General features: G+C 40.8%; 1 protein-coding gene across 3 annotated transcripts in view; it reads right to left on the minus strand.

The window, feature by feature from the left end:
• AGBL1 (AGBL carboxypeptidase 1) overlaps positions 1-19,212 on the minus strand; it is a 287,819-nt gene that overhangs the window by 187,456 nt on the left and 81,151 nt on the right. For all 3 annotated transcript variants that reach the window (XM_062630796.1, XM_062630816.1, XM_062630805.1), the window contains 2 exons: positions 14,546-14,690; positions 11,119-11,272 (listed from right to left, as the gene is read on the minus strand). In XM_062630796.1, the coding sequence (XP_062486780.1) occupies positions 11,119-11,272; positions 14,546-14,690 (299 nt within the window). The remainder of the gene's footprint in view (positions 1-11,118; positions 11,273-14,545; positions 14,691-19,212) is intronic.

The following is a 19,212-nucleotide window of genomic DNA, read 5'->3' on the forward strand; positions in this document are numbered from 1 at the left end:
GATCAAACTCAGTTAAACAGAACAGGACAGCAATCAAAGCAGACCCTCCCAGCAAAATCAACCTACAGGCAGGAATTAGAAGGTATTCAGAGTTACAGATACAAAACCAAGAGAAAACCAAATGCACACAGTGTATTATAAAGATGCCTCTTTGCTCACTAATGCTCTCAGGTAGGTTAATACTAGGATCAGCACAAAGAAATACCATTTGCTACGTTTCACATGAGTGTAAACCCCCTCATGCGGATGTGGGCAGAGTAGCTGAACAAGCTATCTGCTTGCAGCTCTGGCAAACATGCAGTAAAGCTGTTCCATACAATCCAAATGACCCTGATCATTTGTAATACATGACTAGCTAAGTCAGCCTTTGTCAGACAGAATCACATAGCTTGGAACATTAAATCCAGAAATTGGATCCCTGTCTTCCAGAAAGTTTTCAAAGCCTTGAGGTATCAGGTGAATGACTTTTCTATTTTAAAGACAGCCACAATACACAGTCTCTGCAAACCAGTCAGCCAGGATTTAAAAGCACCAAGAAACTTCCCAATTTTAGAATGGTAAAGATGAAAACAACATGAAAGTTATAACGCCGCCTACACTGTTTCCCAACAGTCTGTTAGTTCTGTGTATTGAGGAAGGATTTGCCTTTGCATAGCAAAAACCTATTGTTGGAGTGAGAAACACAAGATTCGCAGAATCATGGGAAAACACCTAAAAGTAGCAGGCTTCCCTGTTATGCAGTCTGTTTTCTGTCACAGCCTAGCAATTCTTTATCACAACCTGCCCATTTTGCCCTGAGCCATCCAGAAGTTGAGTTCCCAAACTAAAACTAGCAATGGTTTGCTAGAAGAGTGGCAGAGCCCACTTTTCACCCACTCTTACCATCAATACAAGTCCGAAATCGAGAGCATCAGAAAGCAATGTGTATCTAGCTCAGTTCATGGAAAAGCACAGCCTTTCTATTCCAAAAAGGAATAAAATATTGAACCAAAGACAAAACCTGCCGTCTGTAACAGCAAGGACAATTGTTTAGGTCTGACAGCAGCTGGTACACATGCCATGCTCTGTGAGCTTTCCAGCTATGGAATACTCTTTCACAAGGCAAACCTGCCAGATGTCCTGCCCCTTACTCCCCAGCCACAGCTTGCCTAGTAGTTACCAATGAGGAGGTACAACCAAGCAGAAAGGAGAACAGCAGGTCGCTGGGACAGCCCAGCAGCTAATCACCTCTTCTTAGAGTACTTCTTAATTGCCTTACAGAGAGCACGTAGGGCAGAGAAAACAGGAATAAAACAAACAAAAATCACACACAAGCAGCGTATCTACTGCTGCAAAACTCCAGTTTCTTACCTTATAGCAGGCTCCTAACTCTGAGGCCACAGAGACATTCTTACTGGCCTTTTATTCAAGGAGGATGGGTGGACCACAGACTGCCCCACCATTCACAACCACAGCTGTACTGAAGTAACTGATGATATCTACCAGGGTTTAACACAGGTGTGAAGGGGCAAACCCAACTACCTTCAGACCCAACCCACTTCATACCCTGCACCAGCAGGTGCTCCAGACCTTGTAATTCATGGAAAACAGTAACCTGGGCAGTGAGATACATGGCCAATTGGGCAGTATTGTGACCAGCTGGAAGAAGCCCCTTCCTGCCCTCTGCTTCTTTTCCTGGAGGCACAGGCATTAATTCTTCACCCTTTAGTAAGCACATTGCTCATAACAGTATTCAGTCTCCACAGCCAATCTGACCCTAAAATTACATCTTCCCTCACAGAGCCCATCTCTGTCACATTGAGAACAGATTTAACTCAATTCAAATGCTTCTCTGGCTAATTTATACAGTACCACATTGACCTTTTAGCGTATGCCCCACAGGACGGTGTGTGACTGGAATTTATGGCCAGGCTTGGGAAGTGTGCAGCTCACTGAAGTACAGGGAGGGGAAGGTTCATGTCAAGATTTGAAGTTGATGATGGAAATCTAGTAGCAGTTCAATGCCGTTCACCATTTGAGGGAGTAAAAGCTGCCTGGGTCTCCATGGGGCTGTATTTCAATACCTCTACCAGACACACAGATTGGCCATTGGAAGCACAGCATCTGCAAGTTTCTCCCAAATTGTTTCCACCTAAGGGAGAGAAAATTAATTACTTATTTTTCCCTTCTGTTAAAGCAAGGATCTGGGCAATCTGTTGCTCCCCCAGAAGCTTATAACTCCACTGCAATGAGGCTGGGCACTGGGGTGTTGTGAGACAGGCATGCTCCAAAGCAGGTGGCTATAAAGTTCCAAAGCAATATAAGAAATACATATAACCATTTTCAGGAATAGTTGTAATTTTCAATGCCTTATAACAAGAATACAAATAGTACCACTCTCCTGTGAGAAGGCACTTCTGAGGCACTTGACAAACCAATCACAAGTGAAAATAACCACGACTAAGACATGCACCAATTTGGATTTTCAAGATGTTTAATACATTAAGTGTATCAGAAAGGGCTCTGATATTCTGGAAGACTGGAGCATGGCCAATGCTAAGCACTACTGATGTTCTAAACCCAACCAAGAAGACACTGCTAGTTTATATTCTAGAAAATGCTGCTAGTAATCAGAATAGTTCTTCTCTGGAAAGGGCATGCAAAGGTTATGAGTCTCTCGGGACAAAGATAAGACTTATATAATTCAAAGAAGGGAAGGTAACAGAACAAGTGCTAAAGAAACAACACACAATTCAGCAGCACTATCTCCTAAGAAGATGAGGGCTTAGAACAAATCTCCAAATTTCAGAAGGAAGGTTATTAAAAAAGGAAAAAAAATAAAGGAAGAAAACTAGAGATGAATGAGGAGCTGCCGCTGCAGTACGGATTATCTTGCTTCAGATGGCTGTTCTGCCAGCATGGTGCATAAGGCAAAGGGAGAGGAGAGAAAAAGAGATTGCCCTGACATTTACCTTCTCCCTTTGCAAAACCCACTGCAGCTTCCCATGCTTCAACACCTGTTTTTAGCATCCTTATTGAGTGCTTCCTGTGTATTGCTTCCTGCTTTGACTAATGGGATTCAGTATCTTCATATGCATTTTGCCAAGCTCACAGAAGGCTGACCATAGTGTCAAAGCTGTGCTGGCTGAGTCAGTTCCACCAAGTGCTGGGAGTGAAAGAACAGTTGATCCATCATGAAAAATACTGGCCTCTGGTCTGCAGACAGCCATGTATCTCAGAGATTTTATGTTCTATTCAACCAACTTCCACCTTTATGGCAGTAGACTGGATATTCAAAGAGGAGCACAATTTAGCAGAAATTTAGCTGCTCTTTTTGCAGTGGTCTGCCACACTGTTGTGACTGGGGTAAGAAAGAAAACAGATGTTTGAAATCAAAAGACAATCTTGAGAAATTTAGAGCGCACACCATCAAGTGTTGCATATCTGGAGATCATTGCTTTGGCTTCAGATGCTCGATAAACTGCCTACAGAAGCGGGGAAAAAATCCTATTCTCAATTCTGTAATTATTTAGCACTATAGAATACATGACAGTTTTATTCAGTCTCTCTTCACTATTGCATTAAAGCAAGATCACAGTTTTCACAACAGCTGACACTTCCTGTCACCAAAACCACAGTGTTTGGTACAAAGCAAGAGAGGAACCAGCACCTCTGCCTGGCAGCACTGCAAATTAGAAACAAATCATCAGTTTGAGGGAATACAGATACAAAACTCACTATTGCACATGCAAGAATAAAGCAAAAGATGTTTTTCTCCACAGTTTGCTATAATCATCATCTCATTCAATTTCTGTACACACTAAAATCTGTTCACTTGTGACTATAATCACAAATAAGGAGCAGAGAGAAACAACAGATTAAAGGAAAAAACAGAACAGGCTCTGTAAATGGAGTATTTTAAGGAAACGTAATCCTAGTGGACTCTTTCTGTGTAAGATCTCAATTTGGACCACTGTAAGTACCTAGATAGCTAGAAAAAACAATCTGAAACAACATCCTCTGTTCACATCCAGTGGAAGTGCAGTCTAATGAGGGGGCATCTGAGGAGCAGAAGCTTTCTTCAGTTCTTAGTTTCTCTCCTCAGACTTTCATCAATAGCAGCAATGGTTCTTTCTTCTTGTATGACACTTGTAGTATAGAAATGCCTTTTTTATAGAAACCTATCAGTCCTTTTCAGAGAAACCACTCAGCATCCAGGCAAATATGTGGAGCTGGATTGCTCTATATTTGGCATACAAATGTGACCTAAGGGTTCAGCATCATTGGCTGTAATGCTGTGTGCATCTGTTCTGGAAGAGGTGTAGCACTGCAACACCAGTGGAAGAACAACAGATGCGCTTGCTGTTGTGAGCCATTTCCAACCAGCACAATGCCAGGTTAGCACTCCAGCTGGATTGCTACAGGCATTTCTTCTGGCTGCTTGAAAGATCATTACCAATCAAAGCAGGTCTTCTGCCTCCCCACTTCAACATTATTAAATGAGAGCTTCCTTTAAAGAGTGCATTTTCCTTTGGGGCGGACTAACTCCAATAAGGCGTTGATCTAATTTGATCCCTCTTTCACCAGGAGAGATGTCATCTCCAGCTTTGAAAAAAGTTATTCAAGAGGAGAGAGTTTGAACCTTTCATAATTAACATGCAACACTGGTTGCCACAGAGGGAGCAGGCACAGTTATAATAACTTGGAGTCAATAATTCATAAACTATAATGCATTATTAATCAATTATCGAGGCCTGAATTACTTTTAACGAGATTAAGCTGATTGGAGCACTAAGTTGTTTGAATCATATTGATTTATTCAATGTGCTTAACTAAACTGTGTACATTTTCCATATGATCATTATTTCCCAGTATCCTGCATAAATATCCAATATCCTGCAATTCACATCCTCTGCTGTTCTCTGCTCAAGAATTGCTTTTTGCTGCAAATTATATTTAAAGGTAAAGGGCTTGTTTCTGAGAAAAGATCAAAGTTGCAAAACAACAATGTAAGTAGCTCTTACAAGCAAATTGAGAAATGTTAGACTGTTTCTCCCAGCAGCTATGTCTTTTTGATTCTCTAGGCTTAACATGAGACCAAATAAACAGACCTCATTAGTCTCACTTTATCCCTCTTTCTAGTTCTAGGAGCATCTGAAGATTCGAAGGGCACAAGCATCCTGCCATACCTATCCCCAAAACATTACTTTTTCCATCTTTAGAAACGTGCTTAAACAGAAAATGTGTTTCAACTCCCCAGAAAACTACATTTAAGACAAGCAGGTGTCATTATCTCTTTATGATAATATTCGTAATGGCTTCTGCAGCCTTGCATGAAGAGGACATGTGATGACAGAAGAGCAACACAAGTGACAGCTATTACAGATCTAAATCCATTGGATAGTGTCATTCTTATTTCCCTCACTGCTGCTGCTTATTATCTGGGGCACTGAGGTTTAACTTTAAACCCCATGATTCAGCTCTGTAATGCTACACACTGCTGAAAGGACACTCATCAGGTGTGTCAACTTGGGGAAATACCCATAGCGCACACTGCATAATCAGTAATATCCATGGGAATCACAACAATACAACCAGCCTTGAAGAGAGCTTGCAATTACTTTCTTTGTGGTACCACAAACAATGATTGTCCCACCCCACTCTGCAGACTGACACTCTCCTCAGTGAATGCAGGATTTACCCCAAACAGCAATATATGATGCTCATCTCTTCGGCTGAGGATGCAGCATTGCTGGCAGATGTCAGCTGATGCAGTGCACTGCACCCCTTGAATTCTTCATTCCTGCAAGGAATTCCTTTGGGACTGTTTCAGTCTAACACCAACCAGAATGACACCTACTCTGCATCACTTCAGAGATGTCCTCTCCTTTCCCTTCTCTAACTAAAGGCAAAGCTAACCCACCCCAACTCAGAAAACACCTCCTGAGGAACACTTATATGGCAAGCTCAAAACAGCAGAGTGCAAACTGTGATCAGCCATTTTGCATTGGGTGGTTTTAATTCCATCACTGTTAACGTTAGCAACATATCAGTGTCCTCTACTTTCTTAACTGTAGGACAGTTTTATCATTGCCCGTGTATGAGTGTTTATATCTTTTACTTACGCTTGAAGAGTTAACCTGTCCCTTTGCTCTATCACTTAGAACGGTATCCTGCAGCTTGCAGTCGGCTGTCTGTCAGGGAATCTAGCAGTAGCTACATACTGCACATTTAGAGGCATAACACTGTTAATTAAGGGTTTGCAAACTATTAGTGGGAGCACGTTCATGCTGTTATCACTGCCTTCATTGGGCTGTGCATGGCAAACCCAAAAAATCAGAGCTCTGCAAGCACCTATTAACTTCATTGAGCAGGTTGTTGGCACCAAGATTGAAAGCTTTATCATTCTCACCATTTCCGTACTTGAGAATGCTCTGAAAGATGTGAGGAGTTTCTCTCCCTCTGAAAGTCCCTTTAACTTTTATCAGGCAAGGTCTAAGGATAGACCTAACATAGCCAGGAGCAAAGTCACCAAAGAGCAAACGTCTGCCTAGACATGGAAGGTCAAATCTGCAGTCTAACTCTGTCGAAAGGAATGAGGAGGGAAAGAGGAACACAGTAAAGAAGATTAACAGAGGATGCAAAAAAAACCAGTCCCTTTGTCTCATCATTGGTGTTTCCTCCATAGTCAGAATAGAAAACTAATGGTTTTATCACAAGACTGTGGGGGACACAGCAGTTAGAGTGAGTGGCGAAGACATCCCTTCTTGCTGGATGCTCAGTCTTCATGTGATGGCAGGAAGGGCAAGATTAAAACACAATAAAAAGAGCAAGAAAGACCCTCTCAATTTCTATCAGTACAAATCTGTGGAGCTTCAAAGCCCAGCAGGGACCTCTGACCAGCTTCAGTTTCTGTTGCAGTCTTCGAACATCCAGAGACATTGATCAAGCATAACTGAAAGCTGTGTTGTTTGTAACCAAGCTGTTGTTTGATTGAGATGCAAAGCACAGGGAGTGAGAAAGTTCTTGGCTCACTTCTTCATATCAGTTTAAGAACTGAACATTTAATGAAAATCCGTCAGTACACGACCATCACATAAAGGGGTGGGAGAAAGGAGCCTAAAGTGAATATCAAAGCCTCATATAAACAAGGTGTAATGAAGGCAAACAGCAGCCCATTTTTCTTCCCTTCAGTTTGCGGTGAATGTGCAGTGCCTGCGAGTGCGCATGACTCGTGCTTCCTATTAACAAGGCACACATTAATAAATTTAACTCAGACAAATTCAACCATCCAAGGGCCACATTAATCAAAAGCCTGACAAGACCAATCTGAAAGAGTTGAACAAGGGAAATAAAGTAAGGGTGACAAAGAGGATGCCATGCCCTCACTATCACTGCGCCACTCCCACCCTATCAGCACCTCCAGTACCACAGTAGCTCCTTCCTACTGCACTCCCACTGGGGATGGTAACTCCATCCTCCCAACACTCCTCACCCACCCAGTACCTCTTCATCAATGATGTTCCCAAGTCTCCATGTGTCTGTACTGGAGAAGGATTTAGAGTGTTTAAATACGACCACGTGCAACAGCTACAAAGTCTTGGCAAGCTTTCCATTTCACCTGCACCAGTGGTGTTATTGAAAAGAACTTCTTAAGGTACAGATAAACAAATGTACAAAGGAGAAATAACAAATTCGATCGCAAATCAAAATGACTGCAGCTCATAAAAACTGTAAACTGGGCAGAAGGAAAAAACAAGGGCTATCAATTTCTATTCGTTACCCGTGTGCCAGGTTCCCCAGTGCTGCTGCTCCACACCACTTCTCAAGCTGAAATATGTGTGCATAGACACTATACAAACCAGTGGCAGTTACTGTTAAGGGTGAAAGGTTTTTTTCCCCCCAGAGTTAAATATGAAGGGACCAAACTTGTTGCTTTTAACTTTTTAGAATGGTAAATATTGACAAATAGGTTCTTCCATCAGCCAAACCACTTCAGAGAGAGAGGGGCGTGTCGTACAAAACAAGGAAACTGAGAAGTAACTGCTGATCAAAGCCACACAAAGCAGCACAAATTAGGCTAAGTACGTCCCCAAAAGCCGTAGTTATCTAAGCTGCTTAAACAACATAAGCGCAGACGTGATTATTCAGATTTGCCTAGAAGCATCCCCACAGCATGAAACATGTTATGCTGCCTTGCTGTTCTTCCACTTGAGAGAACAACAAATATTTTCATCACCTAAGAGTATTGGTGTTTACTTTTATAGTCTTTGAGACTTGAGAGAAACTGTGTTGCCTTAACACTGTCTTTCCCCCAGTTTCTATTTCAGTTCAGACAACTGGGTTTTCATTGTGCTCAGTTGGTTCATGAATAGAACTAGGAAGTCCTTAATCACATTGCATTGCAAAGCTTCAAAAGAAGAGTTGTTCAGTGGCACATGATTTCATGGCATTTTAGTTAGAACTAGTAGCTCCCACTGAATGCATATAATATCACAAACCAAGGGGTATTTCTTTCTCTCAAAAATAAAGATGACTTCAGCCACATAACTGGGATTTGAACCCAGATGCTGAATCTTACAACAGCCTGAGGCTTTTGAAACAAGTATCTGTCCAAATTGTTCACAGATCCTTTATGAATCTTTCAGCAAACCTGTGCTGAATAAGGCTTGTCTTCATAGGCAGGTTAATGACCTCTGAAAACCTGCCAGACTGTCTTTTAAACACTGAAGATGCATTCTTGATACACTCTGAGAATACAGTGTTCCAGACACTGACAACACCTTCTAATATAGTCACATTTATATCTTGATACTCCCCAAAAGCAGTGTGACTCTGGGGGTACTACTGAGCTCCTCAATACTGTGTTGTCATTTCCTTGTGATCTTCATTGCAGCATCTGTGCCTCCCAATGTCTTGAGTATGGACTGTACATCCTGCATACACAGAGGATATCCTTCCATTCTGTACCATGCCTGGTGCAGTAAGCTTTCAGTTCAGGGCTAGCCCCAAGGTCTGTAGATGGTAGAAAATCTAGCATATTATAAGCATATGAAATTATGGTTTCCTCTTGTCCCTGGTGCCAAAGGTGAAAACATTCTTAACTATTCCTGCTGTAGTTCCATGGGTACAGGCCGGTGTTTTTTTCATCCCAGTCACTGTATCTTCATGACTGCAGACCTGGGCATGTTGTGGGGCCACTCAAACAGCAAGAATGCTCTTTTATAAAAGTACTGGAGATTTTGAAATTGATTGCTTTGCTTTCCTATGACAAAACACACCTTTCAGAAAATCCTTTCAAAGCCAAAGGTGTTTAAATTCAACGTTTAGTGAATTCACTCATCATATTGCTGACCCACTCCAAGCCCTTGCTTTGGTAAATTCAAACATTAGCTTAGCTTTTGCTTTGTACCTTCATTGGGAAGGCATACTCACTTGGGCAGAAAAGCTTGTTCACTGCACATCTCTTATGGATGACTGCAATCCTCAAATAAAGTACTTCAACTTACTTTCAGCTGCTCTATTATGCTTTTCTGCCATGAGGTTTAAAAATTGCTGTCGACAGCTACCATCTAACCAGGTGATCACCTGCAGTGTGTGCATATAACCACAGGTCCCACGCACTGGTTTTCTATTCTGTATCATTATTATCATGGAACAGAAGTGCTAAAGGGCAGGAATGATCTCTTCATGTGAGGCACAGACAGCACCCACCACAGCCAAATCCCCTATTCATGTGTTGTACGTGCTACTGTAGTGTAAGTAATGCTAATAATTGTATAACTGTAACACCACAATCTGATTTTCTCTGTGACAGTCTCCAGTCCCCACCATTAAAGCTGGGTGCATGCACCTTATGAACGCCCATGTGTAATGGGCAATTTGGCTTTAAGATTTCAACTTAGAAAAGCACATTCCAGCTCAGAAATGTGCTAATTCAGTGTAAATGCTCAATTTATAGTAAAATTTTTATAATAAAAATGTATGAGATCAGGATGATTGCACTGTAATGTCGGCATAACTGCACTGTACTCTAAACCTGAACCAGGAAAGAGAGCAATAATTTTCTCCAGTGTTTGAGCTTCCTTTATGTAGCATGGACTTTATGAGGACTCCTATTCATGTATCACCACATACCCCTGGAAAGAGAATGCTTCAATGAGAAGCGTGGTTCATAACACAGAGTCCCTTTGGACACTTCTAGCCTAATATTTCAATGAGGTAACGATATGTAGTTATTTAACATCCAAAAAGATATTAAGACAATTTAAATTTTCACACTCCTGCAAAGTTTTCAACTTGTGTTATGGATGTGTGAAGAGCAGAGATTAAAAAAAAATATTAAATAAATCAGTTTATGCCTATTACTGACATAAGAAATGCAAGCTACATATAAGCAGCTATTTAGGCTCTCAAAACAAAGCTAAGCCAATACAATGCTAACCAGCATCTTATCACTTGCTGTAGAATACAACTTGAGTATCTTAATCTTGTTAATCAAAGCCACTGAAGGTCTAAGTCTTTGACTTTCACAGTGAAAAACATCCACCTCTACACAGAATATAGCAGTTATAATGTTTACCATTAGATAGTACACAATCAGTTAGTACTGGGACCAAATGCAAGGAGTTGTATGGTGCCCAGATAGGTCTACTGGCATGTTGGAAGAGCTGGAATTTCATCAGAACACTTTAATTGTTGTCCACAGCTGGGAAAGACGGGTGAGTTTGAGTGTATTTTGCAAGTTTGAGACCTCAAAATATATAAATCATTTCAATGTGGAAGATATACACGCACACACAATATACCACCACCAAAACCTACCAAATTCTTGTTGGTTACTTCATTACTTGAACAGTGTTTCTTGCGGTTGGAGATATTTGACACTGAACTTTGTAACTGTTTCAGATCATGAAAGAAAAATTCAAAGTAAAAAATGGTATCAGCTCTCCTCCCTCCCCCTTGTAAATCTGTAATTTAAAAGCACATTGTATTTGCCTGTGCCCCATATTTATATTTCTTTTTCCAAAAAGAGAAAGGCAAGAAAATCACCATATTCACAAAACAGGTTGTCATTGCCACTGCTGGCGTGACCACAGCTCACCAGCAACTTTTTTAATGCTTCGTTTGGCTACTTACAGAATTGCTCCAAGTCTTCTCTTTTTTTAGATTCTGGCATGGCAGTGATTGTGAGCAACGGGCATAGATTTCCTCCTAGTGTCTGGCAGAGTGTCTGCTGCCTCCAGTAAACCTTCTTGGGGTTCCTGTTCCGTTCCAGGATATCAAGATGGGACTGAGAAGCAAGGAAGAAGCGAGAAGGCAGATTTATAAATGAGTTCACGGTCTATAAAATCTGATTCCATTAGCTGTGTATTATTATTGGTACTAATTTCATCTCTTGCTAACTTCCCAGCTTCTCTCTTCCGCCAGTTAATATCATCACTTTTTACACCCCACAGATATGCACCAGCCATTCAGATATATCCCAGTTCACTGAAGATGCACAGGGCTATTTACTCATTGAAGATGTCCCTGCTTGTTGCAGTGGGCTTGGACTAGATGAACTTTAACAGGCCCTTCCAACCCAAACCATTCTATGATTTTACCTGAACAGTTCCTAGCAGAAAGGAATTTCCATGCATACATGAAGCCCAAAAGAGAAGTGTCTGCTCCCTATATTTTTATAAGGACTTGTATGTTCGTAAGAAATATGAGAGAACTCAACCAGCTTTGAGCCTTTATAGGACTGACTGGTTAGCTGTCAAGCACATGCCAGTGAAACTCAGAACAACTCCGCACTAGAGGCAGCCAAAAAGTGTACATCAAAAGGACATTTTGTACAACCAGGAGTGGGAAATTTGAAGAGTGTCTTTACAAGAGGTTATTTAAAAAGGAGATTTTCTCCTCTCCTCCCCCCACAAAATTTTAAAAACAATTTTGTCCAAAAGCTCCTTGAGAAATTTGTGAAAAAAGAATTGGCAGCTTAAAAGAAAAAAAAAAAAAAAAAAAAAAAAAGAAAAAAAAAAGAAGAAAAATTTTTGGAACACATTCTGATCTCCTCATTAGACACATAGCCACTTGTCACCCACACACCAGATGACATGTAGTTCTCTCTGTTTACACTGCAAATTGCAAGATTAGTGTAAGTAGTCCCATTGCAGGGTGTTGCTAAATGTTGTGAAACACAAGTTGTCTGTAAGTCGCTAGAAATGGATATAGTGAAGTTTGCAGACTTGTCCTAACAGAAACCAAAACACACCGATTCACTGAACAACCCTTGTCTTAACAAGTCAGAGCTAAATTTTAACCAACATTTATAGGACAAGATATTTATGGAATCATAGAATGGTTTGGGCTGAAAAGGACCTTAAAGATCATTTGGTTCCACTACCTGCCCCCTGCCATGGGCAAGGAGGAACACCTTCCACTAGACCAGGTTGCTTGATGCTTGGAGCTTGCTGCCTGTCAGACTGCTTTCCCAGTTTCCATTTGAAAGCAAACACAGGACTGAAATTTACAGTCATCTGTGCCATAAAACAATTAACATACTGCTCTATAAAGTAAATTCAATTATTAGATCTCTCATAGATACAGAGAACTCAATATAATCATTTACTTATGTTCTGTTACCCAGTGAAACTTAATTGGGTATAGCTGCCACAGAGATTTCAGCTAGATATCCAAACAATTAAACACTATGATGTAAAAATAGATGAATTACTGTTCATAAAATAAATGTAATTACTAATGGGCAAAAAGTAATGAACTGCAGAGTGCATCCAGTTCAAATAGGATTCTGCGATATGTATTTACTGTAAATATGCCTGTAACTATTAAATATATAGGATATTTAAAAAACATTTTCATATCAGTAGCTCCATATACAAATTTATCTTCTTCCCCAAAGCACTATATATTTAATTGAGCCCTTGGGTTTGTAATAACTTTTAATTTATTACTGATATGTAAAGCCAACATACTTCACCAGTGGACAAATGCTTTCTAATGAAATCTAGTGGTGGACAAACCTGATTTAGTTTATTTACTGTGGAAGTTAAAGTAACATGGAAATGTGTAAATTGCATCACTCAACATTTTAAATTAGTAGAAGCAAAGAAACCTTTTAGAATTATTAGAGGCAACAATTTTGCTTTGGCTAAAGAGCTGGGCATGACAATCTATCAATCTCTCCCATCCATAATTCCCATTTACTGAATTTTGTGGTCCTTACTGAGTCCGAGTTCATTTAAACTTTTCCTGAGGCAAAATTGCCCTTAACTTCAATAAGCATTTGATTTGAAGAGGCAGTGAAATACTTCAAGACTTGGCCCTGCAAGTCTAGGAATAACATCTTTTTCATCTCTATTCTATTCATTCAAGAGCAGGTGAGATATTCAGGGATTCCCAGAGCATACAAACTTTCCAAGTCTCTCTTGCTTTTGTGCCAGCAGAAGATAGAAATCAATAACAGTAAAATAATGATGAATCACTACATTTCAGTAATCAAGTATGGTGGTGAATAAGTCCATCCAATTCTTCAGTACTGCATTTGTCTTTTCCCCTGCAGACCATAGGATATACATTCCCTCAAAGCTATAGGTCAAACCCCACTACTGGGGCACATTCTCTTCCTCATTGATTTTGAGGAGTAACTGGTACCCATAAGCCTAATGACTGAGTTGGCAGGCATATTTTGGACTGTAAAGGCTTGACTGGCCCTCTCCCAGATACTGGAAGCAGTTTCTTTGAACATCTATAATGTGATGCAAAGCAGCTGAAAAGAGACTGCTGTTTGAGCGGGAATTAATCTAAGCCTAATTATGCTGGCATGCCAGGCAGCGTGGCTAAAAGTGAGAGAGGACATTGTCTTCCTTGAAAGCATAATCTTTCACATCTGGTAATGGCAAACTAACACCATTATAAAAAATAGAGTAAGCCCAACTTCAGCAACCCACACAAGCATTTGTTGCTCAGAAGAAGAAGGGTTAACAGCGGAAACTAAGGAGAGAAGGAAGGGGAGCTCATCCACTGGGACTGTGCATCTTCATTTTCAGTAACATCTTCCTCATCTTCAACCACAAAGCAAAGCTACACCCAGAACTACTCATTTCCCTTCTTTTATCCTACTTGCCATTCAGACCATGGGCTCTCCTACTTCAATCACTGAGAAAACACATTGGATGTGTTTCCCAGAAAACTCTTTACCATCCACCCTTGGCCACAAAGGGCTGCAAGAAAACAAATCCTTCCCCAGGAAGCAAATTTTGTCAACTCAATAATACAATTTACACCTACACGAATGGAGACATCTTTGGTTTGCTTTATAACTGTTATAAGCACTAATGGCTCATACCCCAGCTTACCCCATACAAAGAATTCTTTTCTCCTGTAAAGAGACACTTCAGAGCTGGAAGAGGCTGCAGTTGCAAACAAGGTAGTAACAGCATCTTGATCATTAACTGCCTGTGAAAACAGTCCTGTACACTATCTCAGAATCTACACAGACCCAAGCAGCACTGACCCATCAGGCCCATTAGCTTGTTATCTACATGGATATCAGTATTACCATCATTGTAGAGTAGGTATAGGGGTAATGGTAGGCCAGGTAGCAGACATCATCTTTATGAGGGAACTTGATGTTGAAGGTGAGTGTATAGTAGAAATTCCCTTTCACGCCTCGTCCTGCAGCTGCACTGCAGCGGTAGTGATTTCTGGAAGAACAGAAAGAAGGAGGAATTAGATGGTTTTCACTTCTGGATGCACATTTGGAGTAGCCAAGAGAGAATTAAGCATTCAGAGAAGCATTCTCCCTGAACGAGCTTTCATCTTACTGTAGATGGGCTTCAAACTCAACCAGTCATTGTGCAAAGACTGGGAAGGCCTCATGCAAGTACAACCAACCCAATCCCAGGTACAACAATAACACAGTGCTAAACTGTGTACATCCAGTGACACAACAGTGAACGTTCAGTTCACTGTGAACATCCAGTAAACTGTAAACATCCAGTAACACAACAGTGAACCCACAGACTATATGAAACAAGGAGGTTAGAGAAACCATGGTTTCACAACACAGAGGCATAAATAGGATCATGATGGTAAGTACCCTGATACCAAGATTCAAGGATGTCTTGGGATTCACACAGTGCACAAAGACTAAGAGGGAGTTAAGAAGCAGAACCATGTGTGCCAGTACTGGGCACAGCCAATCGCATGCTGCTGATGGATAGCAGCACTCTTACAGGAAAATAACAGTTTGTTTCATTTCTGAAAGTGCAAATAAGAGGAGGAAGCCAGCTAATACTAGCTCATATAACACACCCAGATGTATTTAGATTAGTGAATTCAGCTAACACTGCTGTATTGCTTCTGATATCCAAATTATCTTGCTCAGAGATGCAGGTACCTATTCACAGTCCTGAACAATGCCATGTGAATATATTCTGTGACAGCCTGGAGATATAGAAAATATTAATACACTACCAAACCAACCATTCTGTTCCACCACAGGGAGAAAGGTATATTCCAGGAATTAATTAAATAAATAATAATAAGAAAGGACATACATAAACATATTTCAAACATAATCAAAGGCTTTTGCCGAGTAGGAAGAGGAAGAAAGGGGATTTGGTAGAGACTGCATACAGAGGAGAAGAGACTTCATACAAATTTGCAGGCTGTGAGCTACCCAAAAAAAAACCCTCATTTTTGCATCCTCCTTTTCAAAGACTTGAGCCTCTCCCCATCAAGGAGTAGAGCAAGGGCAGTTGCTCCCTAAAAGATGGGAGCTGAGCTTGATGTGGAAGCCACTAGGGCAGGGGCCTCACCACCGAGGGTCATCTCTCACAGTACCTGAGCAGAGAATGGCTGGGGATGGCAGACAGGTTCAACCACACATCCAGTTCATCAGACTGCTTGTGGTGATGAGGCAGGTATGGGTCAAGCCAGGAGGTCAGTCAGTGGGTTAGGATCCAGGTCACCAGTGTTGATAGCAAAGCACAGCAGTGACCGAGCTGGAGCCTCACTACAACACAGCTCAGACAGGGACTAGGTATTTCAACTAGAGCTGCTGGGCCCATGGACAGAGGGTGTGAGTCACCCTGGGCAAGGCTGGTCAGGGTCATCAAGGTCTCCTGGTGCATTCAGGCCCTTGATGCTCCCTTGCATTAAAACTACGCGATCTTAAAGTGAGCTTCTCAGTCTAGTTCCAGGACCAGATCTCTTGCAGGAGACTTACTCCGATATAGAGATGACTTTAGGCTGAGCAAGAAAGTTTTCTTTCAGCAGAGATGAAGAGACAAATTCATGCAAAAATTGCATGCATAAGTACATTTCAAACAATATTTTTTCCCACATTGCACCAATTATGCTGTTGCCAAACCTTCCGATTCTGAAGGACTGTGAGGTTTCTTTGACAAATGTTATCATCAATGTTGCATTAAAATGCAAAACAGAAGAGGCAACCAAAAGATGCAATTTCAGCTCCTGAAATTTACAATACTGGCTTATTCTGCCTCTGTTCATTTTTACTCAAAAGGGTGGAGAGAAAAGGTAATTATTCTTGTCATATTCTCCAAAACAATAAGATTCTGCTGGGTTTTTACCTGAAGTTAATAGTTAGGATCATGTGGGGTGAGTGATACAGAGTGGATCAACAGATAGTACATGAACATGAAGTCACAGTGGCAGACTAAAACCCTATGATTTTATTCTCGGCTAAACCTTTCACCCCAACATTTCTTTTGCAAATAACCCACCCTTCATATTGGAAAAAAAAAGCAGTGAACCCACATATAGAAACATCTACTTAGTTATTATGTTTTGGTGGACCTAGGATTTGATTTTCTTTTTAATTAAGAATGATGACATTTAATAGAGTTCCTGTTAATTTTGACAGTAAGGATAATTGAGAACCATTTCTTGTATAGCGCCTAAAGAAAGTAATTATCTCCATGGCCTTTGTTATTCTCAGTGCGACTTGGAAGATTAGATGACCTTATTCACAAAGAACTGTCACAAAGTGCAGAGATCCTCTTAGTTGTCACCTCCAAATTCACATTTGCAGGTAGAAGTGAGGGACAAATCAAGTTTTTCCAGGCAGATGCTGCCTAAATATCTTACAAACACAATTCTCATCTGCCCCTAATGCTCCGTTAAAGTCCTCTCTAAATTCTGTAATTCTGCAGCCAAAAATGTCTCTTCTGCCTGAAATGGGCACTTAATCCAGAGGTTTTGCAGCACCAGACACCTCTGACCTTGATGCTACTCTGTTATCAATGGGTCCATACTCCTGGCTGTGCTTGGATTGCATGATCCTGAGGGAACTGATGCACAGAGCTCTCACCACACTGCTTAGCAACACATTTCATTCTTCTTCTGAGAACCGATGCTGTTGCAGCAAACTACCCACCCAGAACAGATATTTCCAGACTTCTGAATCACTTCTTGACACCTCCTTCAATCCATAGCAAACTATCTGGCAGTAACAGGAAGTTTGCAGGTGGCTTTGTGAGGCTTTAATATTCTTCACTCATGCATTAAGAAAAACCACCTGTGTGTACACAGTGTAAATGATCACGTTTTCTTACTGCATATGATCTGGTCTCCTCACAATCCATCAAACAATGCAGTAGCTCTGAATCTTTTTCAAAAGAAACCTAAAAAATAGTGTTTTTCTTCTTTGCCTCCTTCTACTGCTGTTGCCCCAAGATGGCTCTATTGCCTCCCTGTTCCTCCACCAGGCTGTTTTACTTCCTCACCCCTCTTCCATCACTACATTCTGCCACATCAGCTTGAAGCCCAAATTAACAAGCAAGGAAGAGGGGAGGAAAAAGACACCCTAGTAACATCTAGTCCTCACCACCTTATTTGTGTTCTCTTTCAGTGTTCAAAGCCTCACATGTCATCTAGAAACTAATAAACTGATTATTGGAAAGAAAACAAGAGGCCAAAGTGTGCTTTTTTAAATCAGCATGCAAGCTGTATCTGCTGTGCCTTTCAGTCACTTTGTAATAGTGAAATCATTTTGTTTTCTGTTCTCCTTCAGAACAGGTAGCATATTTCTAGCATAGCTGTGATGGAGAGTTAATTAATAATAATTGTAAGACTACTTATCATTTACTCTGCACAATAATTCTTTGCGTTTAAAAGACCTTTGCAAGCATTATCTAATTAAAACTTCCTTCCCATTTATCTGTTCCCATTCTTTGGGTAGCAGATAAGTAGCTCTAATTTTCTGTCCTTTATAGATGGGTAAAAGTGAGACACAGACAGGTTAGGCCACTTGGTCGAAGATACAGACAGGTCAGTAAAGGAGCTGGATTATGACTCAGAAATTCAAAAGCACCAAGCGATACAAGAACATCATCCCATGGTCATCTCATCTTTAGACTTCCTGTCTACACTGCAAAGCACTGGTGGGTGATGGAGTATGGCATTATATCAGATTAGCCTAAAATGGCTAAAGAAAATACCAATATCCTTGATTTCTAGGCCATTTTAAAACAGAGTCCAAGTGGAAAGTAAACTATTTATCACTGTTCCCTTTGTCCAGAATTATTCTACCACCTAGAGTCTTGTGTCGTCATTTTACATGCCCTGACCTTCTTACCTCTCTAAGCATGGCTGCAAGTGAAATATGCTTTACTAACACATAACCCCCCCAGTATTTAACAATTTACAGGGCATGGCTGTTATTTTGGGGTCTGCCACATAGGAAATTGGAAAACTCACAATACAGCTTCCTTCTTGAGGGCCAAATCCTTGTTAAGGCATCTTTATTGTCAAGACTGCAGGCAGAATATTCCCACAGCCATCTTGCTCTTAAGGTTTTCAGTTGTATTGTAAAGGTCAGGCAGGCACTCTGACTGACTGGTATCTCAGCTCTCCCTTGTAGATACCATTAGAACTGAGGGGCGGCCTGCTAATGCTAGATTTCATCTAATATGATGATAAAGACGCTGAAAATAGAAGACTTAGTTCTGGCACATCTATGGTCACCAAACAGTGAAGTCCTTCATGGTGATGTGAGAACAAAACACTCTATGTACCTCACTACTATCTGTGAACTGACTATTGCCTGAAAAACCTGGAGGTTAGATAATAGGCTTAGAATGAGCCATGAAACCAAAAGCACAAGCATGCTGTCACCAATTCAGCATGCTGCCATAGTTCCTTAAATAATTTGCAGGAAAGGAATATTATTCAGTGCATAAAAGCTGCCAAGACAGTGAG

This window comes from Pezoporus occidentalis, unplaced genomic scaffold, assembly GCF_034315485.1.
Source record: "Pezoporus occidentalis ecotype Australia unplaced genomic scaffold, CSIRO_AGI_Poc_V1 ctg11, whole genome shotgun sequence".
Classification (NCBI taxonomy): domain Eukaryota; kingdom Metazoa; phylum Chordata; class Aves; order Psittaciformes; family Psittacidae; genus Pezoporus; species Pezoporus occidentalis.